We start from the raw sequence: 14,846 nt of genomic DNA, 5'->3' as shown, positions 1-14,846 counted from the left end.
ACATGAAGCTCAGTGGTAGAGGTCCTGGGTTCAATTTCCCTATACCACTATCAAAAATACTACGTATTATTATAATGTTTTTTTTTTTGTCTTTTTCGTTTTTACCGGTACCGGGGATCGAACTCAAGACTGCCAGCTTGCAAGGCAGGTGCTTATGCCGCTGAGCTAAATCCCCAGCCCCACTACGTATTATTTTGATGACTGACTTTCCCTAGATCTCCTTAGATATTGCACCAGAGGTAAAATGCTCCGTTCACTTCCCCCACCTTTTTCCTTTTTATTCTTTTTATTCTTTTTTTTTTAATTTTTTATCGGTACCAGGGATCGAACTCACGACCGCCTGCTTACAAGGCAGGTGCTTATGCCGCTGAGCTAAATCCCCAGCCCCTCCTTTTTATTCTTTTGGTTACTTATCATTTAAAAACTCTTGGCCTCAAAAAAATACCAAAAAAATTATTGGCCTTTTGATAATATCTCTTCTGTTTCATCGGATAATTTTACTGTAACCTTTACTTATACAGATTTGAACTTTTTGCTGTTCTGTTTATACCTTTCAAGTTTAAAGGGAAAACCATTAAGCTCCCCTGGCTACCCTCTCCCGACCAGCCTTGCCCTACCGAGCACTAGCTCGCAGGAGCAAACGGATGAGTTCCCTACTGGCTGTCCCTAAGGAGCTAGGGTGACCCGAGGCATTCACACGGGCAAGAGCCCGCTGTGGCCCCCCAAGTGCTGCAGCTGAACCTCGCAGGAGAAAATAATCCGCTTCCACGGAGCAGGTCTCCTGCCGGACTCACAGTGACTCAGCACAATCCCACCCTTGGTCAGCCACAACCCGCCCCGCTCCAGTCTATGGCGATTTTCCAGAGTTGGGAGAGGCCAGGCGTGCCAACAAACTTGCCACCAGTTGCAAAGTACTCTCAGTGTCCCAAGGGCCTTAACAGGGCGGACAGGGTTGCCACCCACCCCCATTCAGATCTTTAAGGCCGCGCTCACTCTTTAGCCCCCAAAGGACCCTTCTGGACTTTGACACCCAGGGGTGTCTACTGAGTGCCCTACGACTCTTTCCGGGGCGCTCTGGCAGTTCCCAGGGTGCGCACGCCTCGCCCCTCCCTCTCTCGCTGGCACTCCCGGCTGCAGTGGGCTGGGCCCGGCGGGTATAAAGCTCTGAGCTCTGCTCCCCGCGCGCGGGACACCTTCCAATTGCAGCCAGAGCAGCTCGGCTACTTTCCGGCCTTAGTCTGGTCGCCCGGCAACCAGCAGCTCAGCCAATCAGCGTTCAGGAGGCTGCAGCTCGGCGGCGCTCTGCGGAAGCCATGGCTGGTGAGTGCTGCACGAAGGGACTCCCGCCCTGTACTGTCCTGTCCCGTCCTGTCTTGTCCTGTCCGGCCCCCCCGTCCCCCGGAGCTTCAGCTTCGTTGGTCTGGAGGAAAACGCGAGGGAGTAGCCTTTGTGTCTTGGTCCAAAACTGAAACGTTGCAGAGGTTCGCGTCCTGGGATGGTCCTTGACCAGTGTCCGGGAGAAGGGGAGCTTCTGTTTCTACCCCGAGGGGCCAATCAGCACCGTAACCGCCCCCAGCGCCCGGTACAAACCTGGCAGGCGGTCAGGGAGTACTCACGCAGGGAAGCAAAAAGCGCTTCCCGGCGGGTGGGAAAGTAACCAAGAGGGGCCAAACCTAACCCTGTGTACGCAGCCCCTTTGGCCTTCTAGTATAGAAAACATTTTAGAGCAAGCTGCTAATACCTAAAATACAACTAGACGGTTTCACTTAAAAAGTGCACTTCCAGCTTCTGGAGGAAAATGCGAAGATCTGACGACTGTAGGTGCTTGAGTGGGGAACCCGCTGTCTAGTTGGAGAGAGAGGGGGCCCAGCTCCAAGCAGTCTGGCCCTGGAGACATTCAGACATTGGTGACTCTTTTATTTGGCAAACCCCATCCAGTACTGGTCCATTTCAATGACATCAGCCAGGAGCCATAACAGTCTCCAGTGTTCTGATACTTGCTCACCCCTAAGCATCCGGGTCCACAGCACTGCCGAGGTCAGAGGACTTTTTCAGAGAGCCTGTCTCCGAGATTGGCCGGGACGAGGACTTAGAAACCATTTATTCATTCAACTGGGCAGGATCCACCTTTCCAGTTTCCTCACCTCTAACCTGTGTCGTCTCTGAAAACACACAAGGCACAGACATGATCTAGACTCTCATCTTGCTAAAAGGAAAGAGATTGCCACTTACAGTTGACATGCAAATCTAGTTAGCAGAATGCACAAGAAAGGCAGAGCTGTTGGTTGGAAACTTGGCGGTGACACGCTGGGAGAGATGCAGGGAAGGGCTTTTCACAGCTGATGAGGCCTTCTGTGTGCTTGTGAGCTGCTGTTTCTCTCTGCAGCCCCCACGGGCTTACTTTCCAAGCCTGCTAGTGGATGCCTGAGACTGCCTGCACTGCTGCATAGAACCCTGTGTATACTGCTCCTTCCTGCACTGACACACCTGCGAGAAACTAGTAAATTAGGCCTAGTAGGAGACTAACAACAAGAAGTAACAATAGGGCAATTATAACGCAATATCGGAATAAAAATTACTTAAAACTTGTGAATCAAGCCAGGTATGGTGGCACATACCTATAATCCTAGCATTTAGGAGGCTGAGGCATAAGGATTGCCATGAGTTGAAGATTAATCTGAGCTACACAAATGAGTTCAAGACCAGCCTGCACCACACAGCAAGACTCTGTCTCAAAAAAACAAAACCAAATAAATAAATAAATAAATTTACAAGCCGTTCATGGTGGTGCATACTGTAATTCCAGCACTTGGGAAGCTGAGGCAGAGAATCCCCGCAAATTCAAGGCCAGCCTGAACTGCATAGCAAAACCCTGTTTCAAAAAACAAAAAATTTATGATTTGTTTCTGCAGTGGCCCATTTAACATTTGTAGGTCTTGGTTGACTGTGAGTGAAATCACAGAGAAGGAACCACTGCGTTTCATTCTTCAGCTGCCACAAGGCCTTTGTGCCCCTTCCTCCAATTAGGGCGGCATCAGTTTCCTAACCCTGTAGACTGTTCTGTACTTAGGGATTTTTTCACCATCACCTTGATACTGAGGATTGAATTTAGGGTTTAGGGTCTTCACACTGAGCTATATCCCCACCTTTTTCCTTTTTTTGGTGGGGGACAGGGCCTTTCCTAAATCCAGCCTGGGCTTAAACTTTCAGTCCCCCGCCTCAGCCTCCCAGAGTGCTGGGATTTGGGGGGGGGTTACTGAGGGAAAATGGGAAGATTTGGGTCTTAGATAACGAGGTTTAGCTGTGGGGGGGGGGGACGGCCCAGGTAATCCTGACCATGGGGAATGTATGTGCCTTCAAGACAGATTTGCATCTATTTGAAACAGTGCTGGATCCCAAGTGCTCAGAACAGTGCTTGGTGAATAGTAGGTGCCCAATAACACAACTGCAGAGAGGCTGAGGATTCAGAGGGAGGAAGAAAAGTTGGGTGGTGTGGTTTCCGAGTGGAAATAGACAGATGGTTCCCACACAGTGCTGCACGCCTGTGATCTCAGAGGCCAGAAGATCACAAGTTCAAAACCAGCCTGGGCAACTTGCCAAGAGCCTCAAAATAAAACATAAAGGGCTGGGGATGTAGCTTAGTGGTAGAGCACCTGGACCAGAGAGACCCCGGATTTGAGCCTCAGTATTCCAAACAAAAAAGTGGTAGGTGGTGGGAAAGGAAGGAAAGTTCCTCCTTAATTTAGCTTGGCCTGTGATTTGCACAGTGCACCAGCGCACAGAGAGAGACACATTAACAAAGATGGAAGCTAGGGGAGTGGCCCACACCCTGTAGTCCCAGCACTGAGGAGGCTGAGGCAGCTTGCACGGCCTGCTGCTATTTAACTGGCAGGAAAGGGTAATGAATGTGAGTCCAGAAAACAGAGTTCGGTCAAAAAATAAAGATGTAGAAGGGGGCCCAGCGCCTAGGGTGAGCGAGGAGATCCCTGGAGCTTTGGCCCCAGGATGTGAAGGACGCAGGAGCGACACTGGCGGGACCCTGCCTGGCCCCTGCCTCCCTCGGATGCCTGCGACTTGGGGCGCCCAGCGGCAGCTGCACAAGCCCAGGGCGGGCCGGCTGGTGGCCGAGGGAGGCGGCCTGCTTCCTCTCCTGCGGCCTTTGGCCGGCGCCGAGGCGTTCCGGGCCCACCCGGGCTCCGCCCGCCTCCCGGCCTCTCCACCTCGCGCCAGCGGGGCGACTTCCTGCGACAGCCGGAGACCAGGGCCCGGCCCTGCCCGCAGCAACCCCGACACACCCGGGGCCACACGGGGAAAGGAAATTAGTGACGCAGGCTGATTACCTTTGGGTGAGTCCTGTTCCCCCTGGCTGCTTACCTTCGAATCACCATTGAACTCCTATTCCACTGGATCTTAGAGAGCCCAAGGTCCAGCCACCCCCACCCCACCCCGCCCACACCAAATCCTGTAGTGTATGGCTAGAGCACAGTTTACTCAGAAATTCCCCCTAAGTAGGCAACAAGTCATAGCTAATTTTTGCAATGAAAAGAATGATGCTGTATACCTCCTTGTTCCTATGTATCTTGATAATATTTAGTCTGTGGAACAGATCACCCAACTGGTGAGCTGGGCCAAAGATTTATGCCTGAAAATTTAAAAGATACAGCCTGCTTTCCCAAAAGCTGGAGGCAATTGATCTTCCCACCGATAATAGGTTAGTTTTTCAACAATCTATGTAGCTCTCAATGTTATTTGTCTTAATTTTTTGCAATCTTATGAGTAAATACTGAGTGAATTTTTATTCCATTTTCCTGGCAGTCCAGCCAGCCAGAGAATCTGTTCATTTTTGTTGCTTTTGCATTTCTCCCTGTGTGATGGTGAAATCTTCATTCAGTTTTCTCTCTCTCTCTCTCTCTCTCTTTTTTCCTTTGTCCTTTTGAGACAGGGTTTTGCTATGCAAGACTAGGCTGGCCTTGAGCTCACTTTGCAGCCCAAGTTGGTCTCAAATTTGCAATGATCCTCCTGCCTCGGCCTCCCAAGTGCTGGGATTACAGGCGTGAGCCACCACACCCAGTTTTGTCAATTTTCTCTTGTAGCCTTTGTCTTCTTCTAATCGTAGGCATTCTGTGAGGTGATTTGTGGTAAGAATTGCAGATTTCTTGCGGTCTCGAAGTTTGAATTCCCACTTTACATGTTCCATTTTTGTATCTTGAACAACTATTTGTAAAATGACAATATGTAAACATCAACTGGGATTTCTTACTGCTTATTTTTTTCTCTGAACGTATATATTATTTCTGCCTATTTTCTGTTTTGTTTAGTCTTTATTTAAATAAAATTTCAAAAATAAGAATTGCAGATTTCTTCTCCCAGCTGTTTGTCCTTTGATTCTGCTTATGGTGTCTTCTGTCAACCAATTTTTTTTTTTTTTTTCTGACAGGCTTTCCCTGTCAGGCTTTTCCATCATGCTAACTTATTGTAGTCTTTCCTTAAAAATGATTCTTGTTGGTGCCTGCCTGGCAAGTTCGAGGTCGTGAGTTTGATTCCCAGTACCTGCCCCCTCCAAAAAAGATTCTCAAACCAGGCATGGTGACACATAGCTCTAAGTGGGAGGCTGAGACAGGTGGATTGCCACAAATGAAAGCCTTTAAAAAGAAAGAAAGAAACAAAGAAAGGAAGAAAACACATTCCCGGCACCCACTCACAAAAATTGTTGTGCATCCTTTTAGTCACTTCCGCAGGCCAGACTAAGCACTATAATGACTATTCGCACCCACATTAGTTTTCTAAGGAGACCATTTTATCTTCATAGAGATGGCTATTTAATATGCCAACACCATTTATTCAATCGTTTATTAAATAATGCCTCTTTTAATTCATTAGTGATTCTTTTTTCTCCTCCCTTTCCACGCTGGGAATCACTCCCAGGGCTTCCAACACACAAAGCACACTGAGCTCCATCCCTGGCCCATTCACCTGAGCTTCACTTCTCTTGTTGGGGGGGGCGGGTGCTGCGGCTTCCTTTCTCACTAAGTCCCCTTGGGAAGCCATGAAATGATGGGCCAGGCAGGGTATGATGGTGCACCCCAGCTCTCTGCGAAGTTGAGGCTGGAAGATTGAAAATTCAAATCCAGGCTGAGTAGCTTGGAAATTTAGCAAGCCCCGGTCTCAAAATTTAAGAAAGTCAGGCATGGGGATGCACACACCTGTAATCCCAGCACTCAGGAGGCTGAGGCAGGTGGATTGCTGCAAGTTCAAGGGCAGTCTGAACGACATAGCAAGACCCTGTCTCAAAAAAAAAAAAATTTTTTTTTTGTCTTTTTCATTTTTATCGGTACCAGGGATCGAACTCATGATCGCCTGCTTGTAAGGCAGGTGCTTATGCTGCTGAGCTAAATCCCCAGCCCCCAATTTTTTTTTTCTTTAAACAGAAGATAGATGGTTGGGGTGAAACTGGGGCTATAGCCCAGTGCGAAGGCCCTGAGTTCAATCCCCAGGAGTGCACAAAGGCATGGGAGGAGGAGGGGACTTCCAAGAGGTGTTCCATTGGATCCTGAAAGCTCTGCACTCATGAATGGACTAAGCCATTCTGGGATGAGCAGGGTGCTGCCTCGGGTTAGGTAGAGTGGGTCTACTCAGGGTTCCCCTGTACCACTGTAGGACGCTGCAGAGCGTTTCCACCAACAAGAAGCCCTTCACCAGATGCAGCCTCTTGGCCTCCCAGCCTCTAGAAGTGGGAGCTTAGTAAGTAAGCTAGTATTGCAGCTAAGTAAAGTGCTTATAAACTTGCAATCTGTGGTAATCGGCAGTAGCAGCAGCAAATGGACTGAGACAGATGCGTTGCAGCAGCCCCATGTGCAGTAGCCACAGTCACCTCTTCCTTCACCGCACCCAGCTCCCCTATAGCTGAAGCTGGTTAGCACAGGCAAAGCATCCCTAAGCAGAAAATCCAAAATCAGCCAGGTGTGGTGATGCACACCTGCACTCCTGGCATTCAGGAGGCTGAGGCAGGAGGATTGCTGCAAGCTCAAGGCCAGCCTGAACTACAAAATGAGAACTCTGAAAAATTCTGAACTCTGAAACACTTCTAAAGTTCCTTAGAGTAAGGGATACTTGGCGTGTGCTGGGGCTCCTCCATTTGCCTCTTGTGTGTCTAAGCCCTCAGGAGAGCACTGATCATACTGGCTCACTCGGAGAAGACGTCCTTCAACTATGCCATGAAGGAGGCTGCCGTGGAGGCTCTGCAGAGGAAAGGATGGGAGGTGGCCGTGTCTGACCTCTACGCCATGAAGTTCGACCCCATCATTTCCAGGAAGGACATCACAGGTAGGCGCACCCTCTCCTTTTGTGGTGCCACTGGCCCGTGGGCTTGGCAGCCCAGCCTTGGTCTCTCTGGCCTCGACCTCTCCTGTGCCTCTTGCCAGGTGCACTGAAGGACCCTGAGAACTTTCAGTATCCTGCCGAGTCTGCTCTAGCATATAAAGAAAGCCGCCTGAGCCCGGATATTGTGACTGAGCAAAAGAAGGTGGAAGAGGCGGACCTTCTGATATTTCAGGTATGGCGGGGACAGGACCTCAGAAGGGGTGGCTCGCTCACCTGAGTTCTCAGCCAGTCACCTGATTAGCTGTGGGATCTTAGTCACCACTTTGCTGCATTCTCTGTAAAACCTGTGATGGCTTCAAAGCTGCAGCACTAGCTGGGCGTGATGGTGCACACCTGTTATCCCAGCACTTGGGAGGCTGAGGCAGGAGGACTACTGGGAGTCGAGGTCAGCCTGAACTATATAGTGAAACCTCATCTCAATAAAACCAAACAAAACCCCAAACAAACAAGACAAAGGCGTAGCATCGCACAGATTGGTGTGTTTTGTCAGTCTAGCTGACTACTCTTTGCGTACAGGAATGTGATTGCAAAGTGACTCGTAAGCTTCCAGCTTTTCTTCTCCTAGTTGCCCCTAACTTTCCCTTCACATCATGATTTCGGGTGGACTCTCACAGCCTACCCTTTGTGCCTCTCCCGCACAGCCCCAGTTTGTAGAATGCCGTGTGAGACGATGACTTCTGTGCTGACGCAGTGTCCCGGCTGAGGGGAGCTGGCCCTGCGCAGTGCAGGCAGCACCTGGTTGGTGTCCTCTCTTCTCCCTGAAGCCACCTTGCTATTTAGCAGTGAATATTGGGGCTGTGTGCATCTTTTTTTTTTTTTAATGTCTTTTTAAAAAAATTTATTTAAATAGAAACAAAAAAAAAATAGAAGAAAAAAGGGTAGAAATAATACAGAATTACAGAAAAATAAATGATGACATCACCAGTTGATAAGTTACATATTGTCATCTTAGAAATAGTTGTTTAGGTTACAAAATTAAAGTATATAAAGTGATATTCAAATAGTGACACTGACAACAGTTCTGCTCAATGATTCAACAAAAACTTAGTAATATGGTTATCAGGGGGGCTGGGGATTTAGCTCAGCAGCATAAGCACCTGCCTTGCAAGCAGGCGGTCGTGAGTTCGATCCCTGGTACCGATAAAAAAGAAAAAGAAAAAAAATATATAGTTATCAGTCCTACACACTTGTTTTTTATCTTAAAGAGGGTAAGGTTAAATAGAACAAAACAGTTCAAAAAGAAACAATTTAAAGAAATAAAGGTTTCAAAGCAAGTCCACTGGAGATCTTCACTGTTTATGCAATGTCTCTAGTTACTTCCAAATAGTTGTCCCCATCTTTACCGCACATTAAATACATAATGCATATTATAGAACTAATCAAATCATTACAAGATGAAGGCTTTTTAGGTCTTCAAGATCTGACATTGAGAAGACACTGGGCTGTGTGCATCTTCACAGTTGTCTTCCCTGAAAGTGCCAGGCTGTTCTCACTGTCCCCACCAGGCTTTTTTTCCCCCCAGAAACAGGGAGGGAACCAGGGCCTCATGCATTTGAGCCGTGCACCCTGCCACTGAGCGACATCGCCAGCCCCAGGGGTTCTATGACAGTGAACATGGGGTGTACATGGCTCTGCACACTTCACAAGCAAAGCAATGCCAGCTAGTTTTTGCAACTATTCAGTCAACTACAAAGCACCCAGTGAAAAGTCCTTTCTCCTAAAAGTTCACTATCACTGATTTATGTCCATCCACATTTGTTTGTTTGGGTACCGGGGATCAAGCTCATGACCTTGTGCTTGTCAGGCAGGCACTTGTGCCTCTGAGCTCTATCCCCAATTTGTTTGTTTTGGAGACAGGCTGTGATTGTGTGGTTCACACTGCCCTTGAACTCACTATGTAGCCCATGCTGGCCTCGAACTCACAATGATCTTCATCCTCCTGAGTGCTGGGAGGACAGGTTGTACCACCACCCAGCTTGTCGACCGTTCTTTCGTTTTCTTTCTTTCTTTCTTTTTTTTTTTTTAACTACATCTTATTGTACAGCCAGGGCAGCAGCAGGGGCACTTTTCGGTTCTCGTTTCAGAATCACTGTGTCATCAGAAAGGATCTTGTTGGCCTTTAGATTTAGCTTCTGTTGGATGCAGAAGTTTTCTTCACTACCATGTAACTGTGCAGCTTGTGTGCTGCCCAACAGCACTGCACCTAAGGGTACTGGGAATTTGTGTTTATTATAACAGTTTGCTGAAAAATCACAGAAAAAACTTTAGCAAAATCCATGTGCTGTGGCAGCCTTCCCGCATGTAAGGAAAGTGTCCTGGGAAGAGTATATCAGTTGGTACGAAGGGACTCTGGGGGCTGGCTTCCTGCTCGCTGTTCTCCCTTCTCCAAGAGCAACTTGAGAGACAGCAATATGCGCTCCACCCTGAGCTACACCCCTAGAACCATAAACTTTTTCTTTTTTTTTTTTTTTTAGCAGGGTTTCGCTCTGTAGTTCAGGCTGGACTTGAACTCACTTTGTAGACCAGGCTGGCCTGGAACTCGCAGCAATCCTCCTGCCTCAGCCTCCCAAGTTCTGGGATTACAGGCATGTACCACCAGGCCCAGCCTGACTAAACTTTTAAAACCTCTGAGCCAACCAGTTCTGTTTTCAGATCTGATCATAGTGTATTCACAGAGGACCAAATCTCCTTGCCAGACAAACCCATTCACTGATGGTACCAGCTGCTGATCTGGCCCTTTGCCCTGCGAGTGTCAGAGGTAAGAGCTGTGAGAAGCTCCTTGAGACTACCAGAGCCATCGTTTGACAGATGAGGCGAATGAAACAGACAAGCTGTGGGGCTTGTATAGCAAAGGTCACGTGTTAGTTAAGTGGCAGATTCAGGGCTGTCAACCTTGTGTCAACCCTGTGTGTCTTGTTGTATGATTATTAGCCCCTCCATTAGCTCCTTTAAATATGGGAGAAGACTGTTGCAACTAGCTTTCTACTAATTCCTTTCTCCCCTTCTTTTTTATGTAGTACCTGAGGCTCAAACCTAGGGAGCTCTCAGCTACATGTCCAGCCATTTTCTTCTTCCGAGACAGGATCTTGCTAAATTGCCTAGGCCAGCCCCGAACTTGCAGTTCTCTTGCCTCAGCCTCTCCATTAGCTGGGATATAGGCATGAATCATCACATCCAGCTAAGTTTTTGCTGTGGGAAATCTCTGATAAACCATAGTGTCACACACACACACACACAAATTTTTGAGTGCTTTTGTTTATTCTAAATGATAAGGTTTTACACACTCATGTACACAGGTGACAGTCACATATTTGGTATGTAGATATTAAGCTCTCAGAAGAATATTTAGGCTTCACACACTGAAGCCAAGTTATCTGCCATCTGTTATTCAGACTCTGTTGCCAAATGTGCTTGCAGGACAACAAATCTTATTCTTCTGACTTTATTCAGACCCAGCCAATATTTGTAATTTTAGGGTCATTTTTTTTGTACTGGGAAATTGAATTCATGACTTCGTGCTTGCCAGGTAGGTTCTTGTGCCACTGAGCCAAATCCCTAGTTAATATTTGTAATTTTAGGCAAAGATTGGAGTGCCAATTTGGCTGGACAAGAAAAATAATTTTCTCTTTTCTTATTCTGTGAGTTGGATGGTATAATGTATATTTCTTTCTTTCCTTTTTGGTGGTACTGGGGATTGAACCAGGGCCTTCAAATTCAGTTACACCCAGCCTTTTTAAATTTTGAAACAAGGTATTGCTAAATTCCACAGACTGGGCCTGAGCATGGTAGCAAACACCTGCACATGCCTGTAATCAGGAGGCTGAGACAAGAGGGTTCCACACGTTCAAGGACACCCTCGGCTAATACAGAGTTCAAGGCTAGACTGAACCACATAGTGAGACTCTGTCTCAAAAAAAAAAAAAAGCTCCCCAGACTGGGTTTGAGTCACTCCTGCTGACTTGACCACTGGTGGTACATGTATGCCTGTCTTGTTGGGTGGCTTGTATCACCTGATGGAACTGTCCCATGCTGCCTATGGGACAGTCATGATGTACATACAACCAACCTATGGTTCAAGCCACTGGTAGCAAGACATACAAGTCACAGCCACATCATGAACGTGTTAAGCTTGCTCCCACCTCAGCCTCCTGAGTATCTGGGTCTACGGGTATGTAGTACCATTCACAGATTTTCTTTTTTCCTCTTTCTCTCCCTCTCCTTCCTTTTTTTTGGGGGGAGGGCATTGCTGGGGTCCCACTCAGGACCTCACGCAGACTGAGCAGGTTCTCTAACCTCTGAACTGTGTCTTCAGACTTCATTTTCTTGTACATGCTAACTCCTCCTGAGGAAATGAAAAATGGCCTGTCTGGGTTCTTTCAATGGTGACATCATGGGCATTGCTAAGCACCACAGGCCATCTTCCATGCTTAGGGGGCAGATGGGAGCTGTCCTTGATCTGAGTTGTGGGTGTCTTCTGTCCTGTAGTTCCCACTTCAATGGTTTGGAGTCCCTGCCATTCTGAAAGGCTGGTTTGAGCGAGTGTTCACAGGAGGGTTTGCCTACACCTATGCTGCCATGTACGACAAGGGGCCTTTCCAGGTAGGTGAACGGTTCTGAGTTTCCCAACAGCTGGATTCTGGGTAGATTCTGTCTGGAGGCAGAATTTTGAGTACAACTAGACACTATTGTATGCCTAGTACTATGGGAAAGAGAAAAACAAGATGTAGGCCAGGTGTAGTGGTGCCTGACTGTAATCTCCGTACTCAGGGAGGCTGAGGCAGGAGGATTGCTTCAAGTTTGAGGTCAGCCTGGACTACATAGTGACTGAGTTCAAGACCAGTCTGAACTACGTAGTGAGACTGGGCCAGGGGTTTAGCTCAGCAGCCCAAGTTCCTGCTTGGCAAGCTTGAGGTCATGAGTTCAGTCCCTGGTATGAAAAAAAAAAACAAACAAAAACCCCAAAACCAAACCAAAGCCAACAAAAAGAAGTAACTCCACAGAGGCAGCCAGAAGCCATTACCAATTCCAGTGACAGGGACAGCCTGGACCTGCTGAGCCTGAATAATTAAAGAATGATTAGCCCAGCCCATTTCAGAGATGATATGGAGCCCTGGCTTGCTGTCTGTGGCTTGTCTAGGCTGGGACTTCTGCAGAGTCATGCTGTTTGGCTCAGAGGAACCAAGGTATCAGGTAAGGTAAACAGCAAATAAAGTGGACTTGTGTGTTCCTTTCCCTGGGGCTGGCTCATTAATGTGCTGTGGCCAGGGAGTGGTGGTGATGAAGCTTGTTTTTTCTTTCCCAGAATAAAAAGGCTGTGCTTTCCATCACTACTGGTGGCAGTGAATCCATGTACTCACTCAAGGGTATCCATGGGGACATGAACATTATTCTCTGGCCAATTCAGGTAACTCCTTCTCAGTGAACCTTCAGGGGAATTCATTAATTGAGCTTTCCATGAGGTAAAGTAGCTGAGAACTACAGATGTGAAGATAAAGCACAAGAACAGCCAGGAGCACATCCCTGTAATCCTACCCACTTGGAAGGCTAAGGCCAGAAGATCACAAGTTTGAGCTCAGCCTGGGCAACTCAGCAAGATCCTGTCTGAGTCAAAAATAAAAAAAAAAAATAGTCTGGAAAGGTAACTCAGTGAGAAGACTCTGGGTTCAGTACCCCAGACCCCCAAAATATAAAAAGCATAGTAATGATTCATAACTATTGGGGACTTCCTTTAAAATTTGCCTGATGTCCCAGACCTCTGTGTCAACAGCATGGTCAAATGTCATTGTGTCTTAACCAAGAACTAGTACACCTGCCCTTGATTTGTGTACCCTGGGGCCCTACTCCCCTCCAGATGTCTCATACTGGCCTCCAATCTTCCTGGCCTTCTCCTGCAATGTGGTACAGCCTCACAGACTATGCTATGTGAGCCCAGAGTTTAAGAAATGATTAGCACAGCCCATTTCAGAGATGATAATACTGAATTCTAAGGTGGGCCTGTTGGAGTGCTGGACTCTCAACATAATCTTTTCTAAGAAAGGGGCTGGGAGAAGAGTAAAGTGACCACCTGAGTTCTCTCCTTATGTGGACAGGCAGAGAAATGCACATCTGCATGCCTTGGCAAGAGTCAGTTGCCAAGAAAGTGAAATTCTCCCTAATGTAATAGAACTTTTGGCAGAAGGGCCAAGTTGGCAAACTTTCAAGGTTTTATTAATTTCAAGTAGAGCTTCGTTAAATAGGCTAAAATAGGTAACAGCTAGCGAGCGCGGCTGGGCAGGTGAGAGAATACGATTGAACTGAGCCTCCTGGTGCACGTGTCCAATGTCACCGTCTCGTGGCCGAGGACTGCTGCACCTGGCTCTTAGTGTACACTGCCTGGTTCTGTCCAGATGACTCACACTTCTCTCCAGTCTCCCTAGGCTTCTCCAGTTTTCTACCACACTATAAGAGCCCTAGGCAATTTAAGAAATGACTTCCTGTGGTTAAGTGGAGGCTCACTGGGAAGCCCTGACCAACTTTTGGTGTTCATTTATTGGGTGAACTGCATATGGTTAATTGTAATTTATCTCTGTGGCTTGTGTCTCCCCAGAGTGGCACTCTGCATTTTTGTGGCTTTCAAGTCTTAGAACCTCAGCTGACATATGGCATTGGGCATACTCCACCAGATGTGCGAACTGAAATCCTAGCGGGATGGAAGAAACGCCTGGAGAATATTTGGGATGAGACACCTCTGTATTTTGCTCCAAGCAGCCTTTTTGACTTAAACTTTCAGGCAGGATTCTTATTGAAAAAGGAGATAGAAGATGAGCAGAAAAACAATAAGTATGGCCTTTCTGTGGGCCATCATTTGGGCAAGCCCATTCCAACTGATAACCAGATCAAAGCTAGAAAATAAGATGTACTTAGGTTTCTAACTTTCAGGCAAATGTATTTTTCAGCTTCCTTGACTTGCTTTGAAGATTTTTTTCCCCAAGAAATGAACAGAAGGAACAGACTGCCTTTATATATTTTCAAAAAGTCTTACTATTGAATGTAACTTAATATTTTGGCATAAGGCCAAAATCTGTATGCCAGAGGCCAACTGGGATATAAAACAGGCAGAAGTGTTTCCAGAAAGATGCTGTATTTTTAAAGATCATCTGCAGAGTTTAATGTCTTCTTTTAGGGCTAAGTCTTTAGGGCTAACTTTGGCTACACAGTACTTAACTCTCCAATGATCTATTTTAATGACCTCTGTATGGTTTATGGCAGAAGGGAATTCTTAGAGAAAAAAAGTTACTGAATCTCTCCTTAAGGGACATAAACTTGTTAATAGTAGTCTGATGGTCATTTATGATGGGTACTGATTTCAGTTACTATATACTGGCTAAAAAGCTTCACATGAATATTCCTCAACTTGTTATATACAGTACAAATGCCTTGAAATGAATAGTCAATAAAAGTCTCTTTACTTCACTCTTGTAATTTAA

At 46.9% G+C, this 14,846-nt stretch overlaps 1 protein-coding gene and 1 long non-coding RNA gene across 3 annotated transcripts; one reads left to right on the top strand and one right to left on the bottom strand.

Annotated features, from left to right (window-relative positions):
• Nucleotides 1-239: 239 nt before the first annotated feature.
• Nucleotides 240-4,441, bottom strand: LOC111757428 (uncharacterized). Its single transcript, XR_002791777.2, has 2 exons — nucleotides 4,375-4,441; nucleotides 240-2,162 (listed from the first exon to the last, which is right to left on the bottom strand). It is a non-coding gene; the product is annotated as an uncharacterized LOC111757428 (long non-coding RNA).
• On the top strand, nucleotides 1,249-14,832 carry Nqo1 (NAD(P)H quinone dehydrogenase 1). Of its 2 annotated transcripts, none has more exon segments than NM_001172986.1 (6): nucleotides 1,249-1,320; nucleotides 7,156-7,323; nucleotides 7,422-7,552; nucleotides 11,866-11,979; nucleotides 12,683-12,784; nucleotides 13,967-14,634. In NM_001172986.1, coding segments are annotated over 6 exon segments (828 nt in total). In that variant the 5' UTR covers nucleotides 1,249-1,313; the 3' UTR covers nucleotides 14,273-14,634.
• Nucleotides 14,833-14,846: the final 14 nt, after the last annotated feature.

Source organism: Cavia porcellus, unplaced genomic scaffold (genome assembly GCF_034190915.1).
Source record: "Cavia porcellus strain 051 isolate PalLab524CR breed Dunkin Hartley unplaced genomic scaffold, mCavPor4.1 scaffold_4, whole genome shotgun sequence".
In the NCBI taxonomy this organism is placed as follows: domain Eukaryota; kingdom Metazoa; phylum Chordata; class Mammalia; order Rodentia; family Caviidae; genus Cavia; species Cavia porcellus.
The sequence above is the reverse complement of the archived record's forward strand: the minus strand, read 5'-3'. Positions and strand labels throughout refer to the sequence as shown.

What these genes read in the sequence shown, in the direction of transcription:
- Nqo1 (XM_005004596.4), top strand. Translation starts at nt 7,215, where the DNA reads ATGAAGGAGGCTGCCGTGGAGGCTCTGCAGAGGAAAGGATGGGAGGTG. An exon ending in TTCCAGGAAGGACATCACAG is followed by an intron (nt 7,324 to 7,421) that starts GTAGGCGCACCC and finishes GCCTCTTGCCAG; the next exon opens with GTGCACTGAAGGACCCTGAG. An exon ending in CGGACCTTCTGATATTTCAG is followed by an intron (nt 7,553 to 11,865) that starts GTATGGCGGGGA and finishes TCTGTCCTGTAG; the next exon opens with TTCCCACTTCAATGGTTTGG.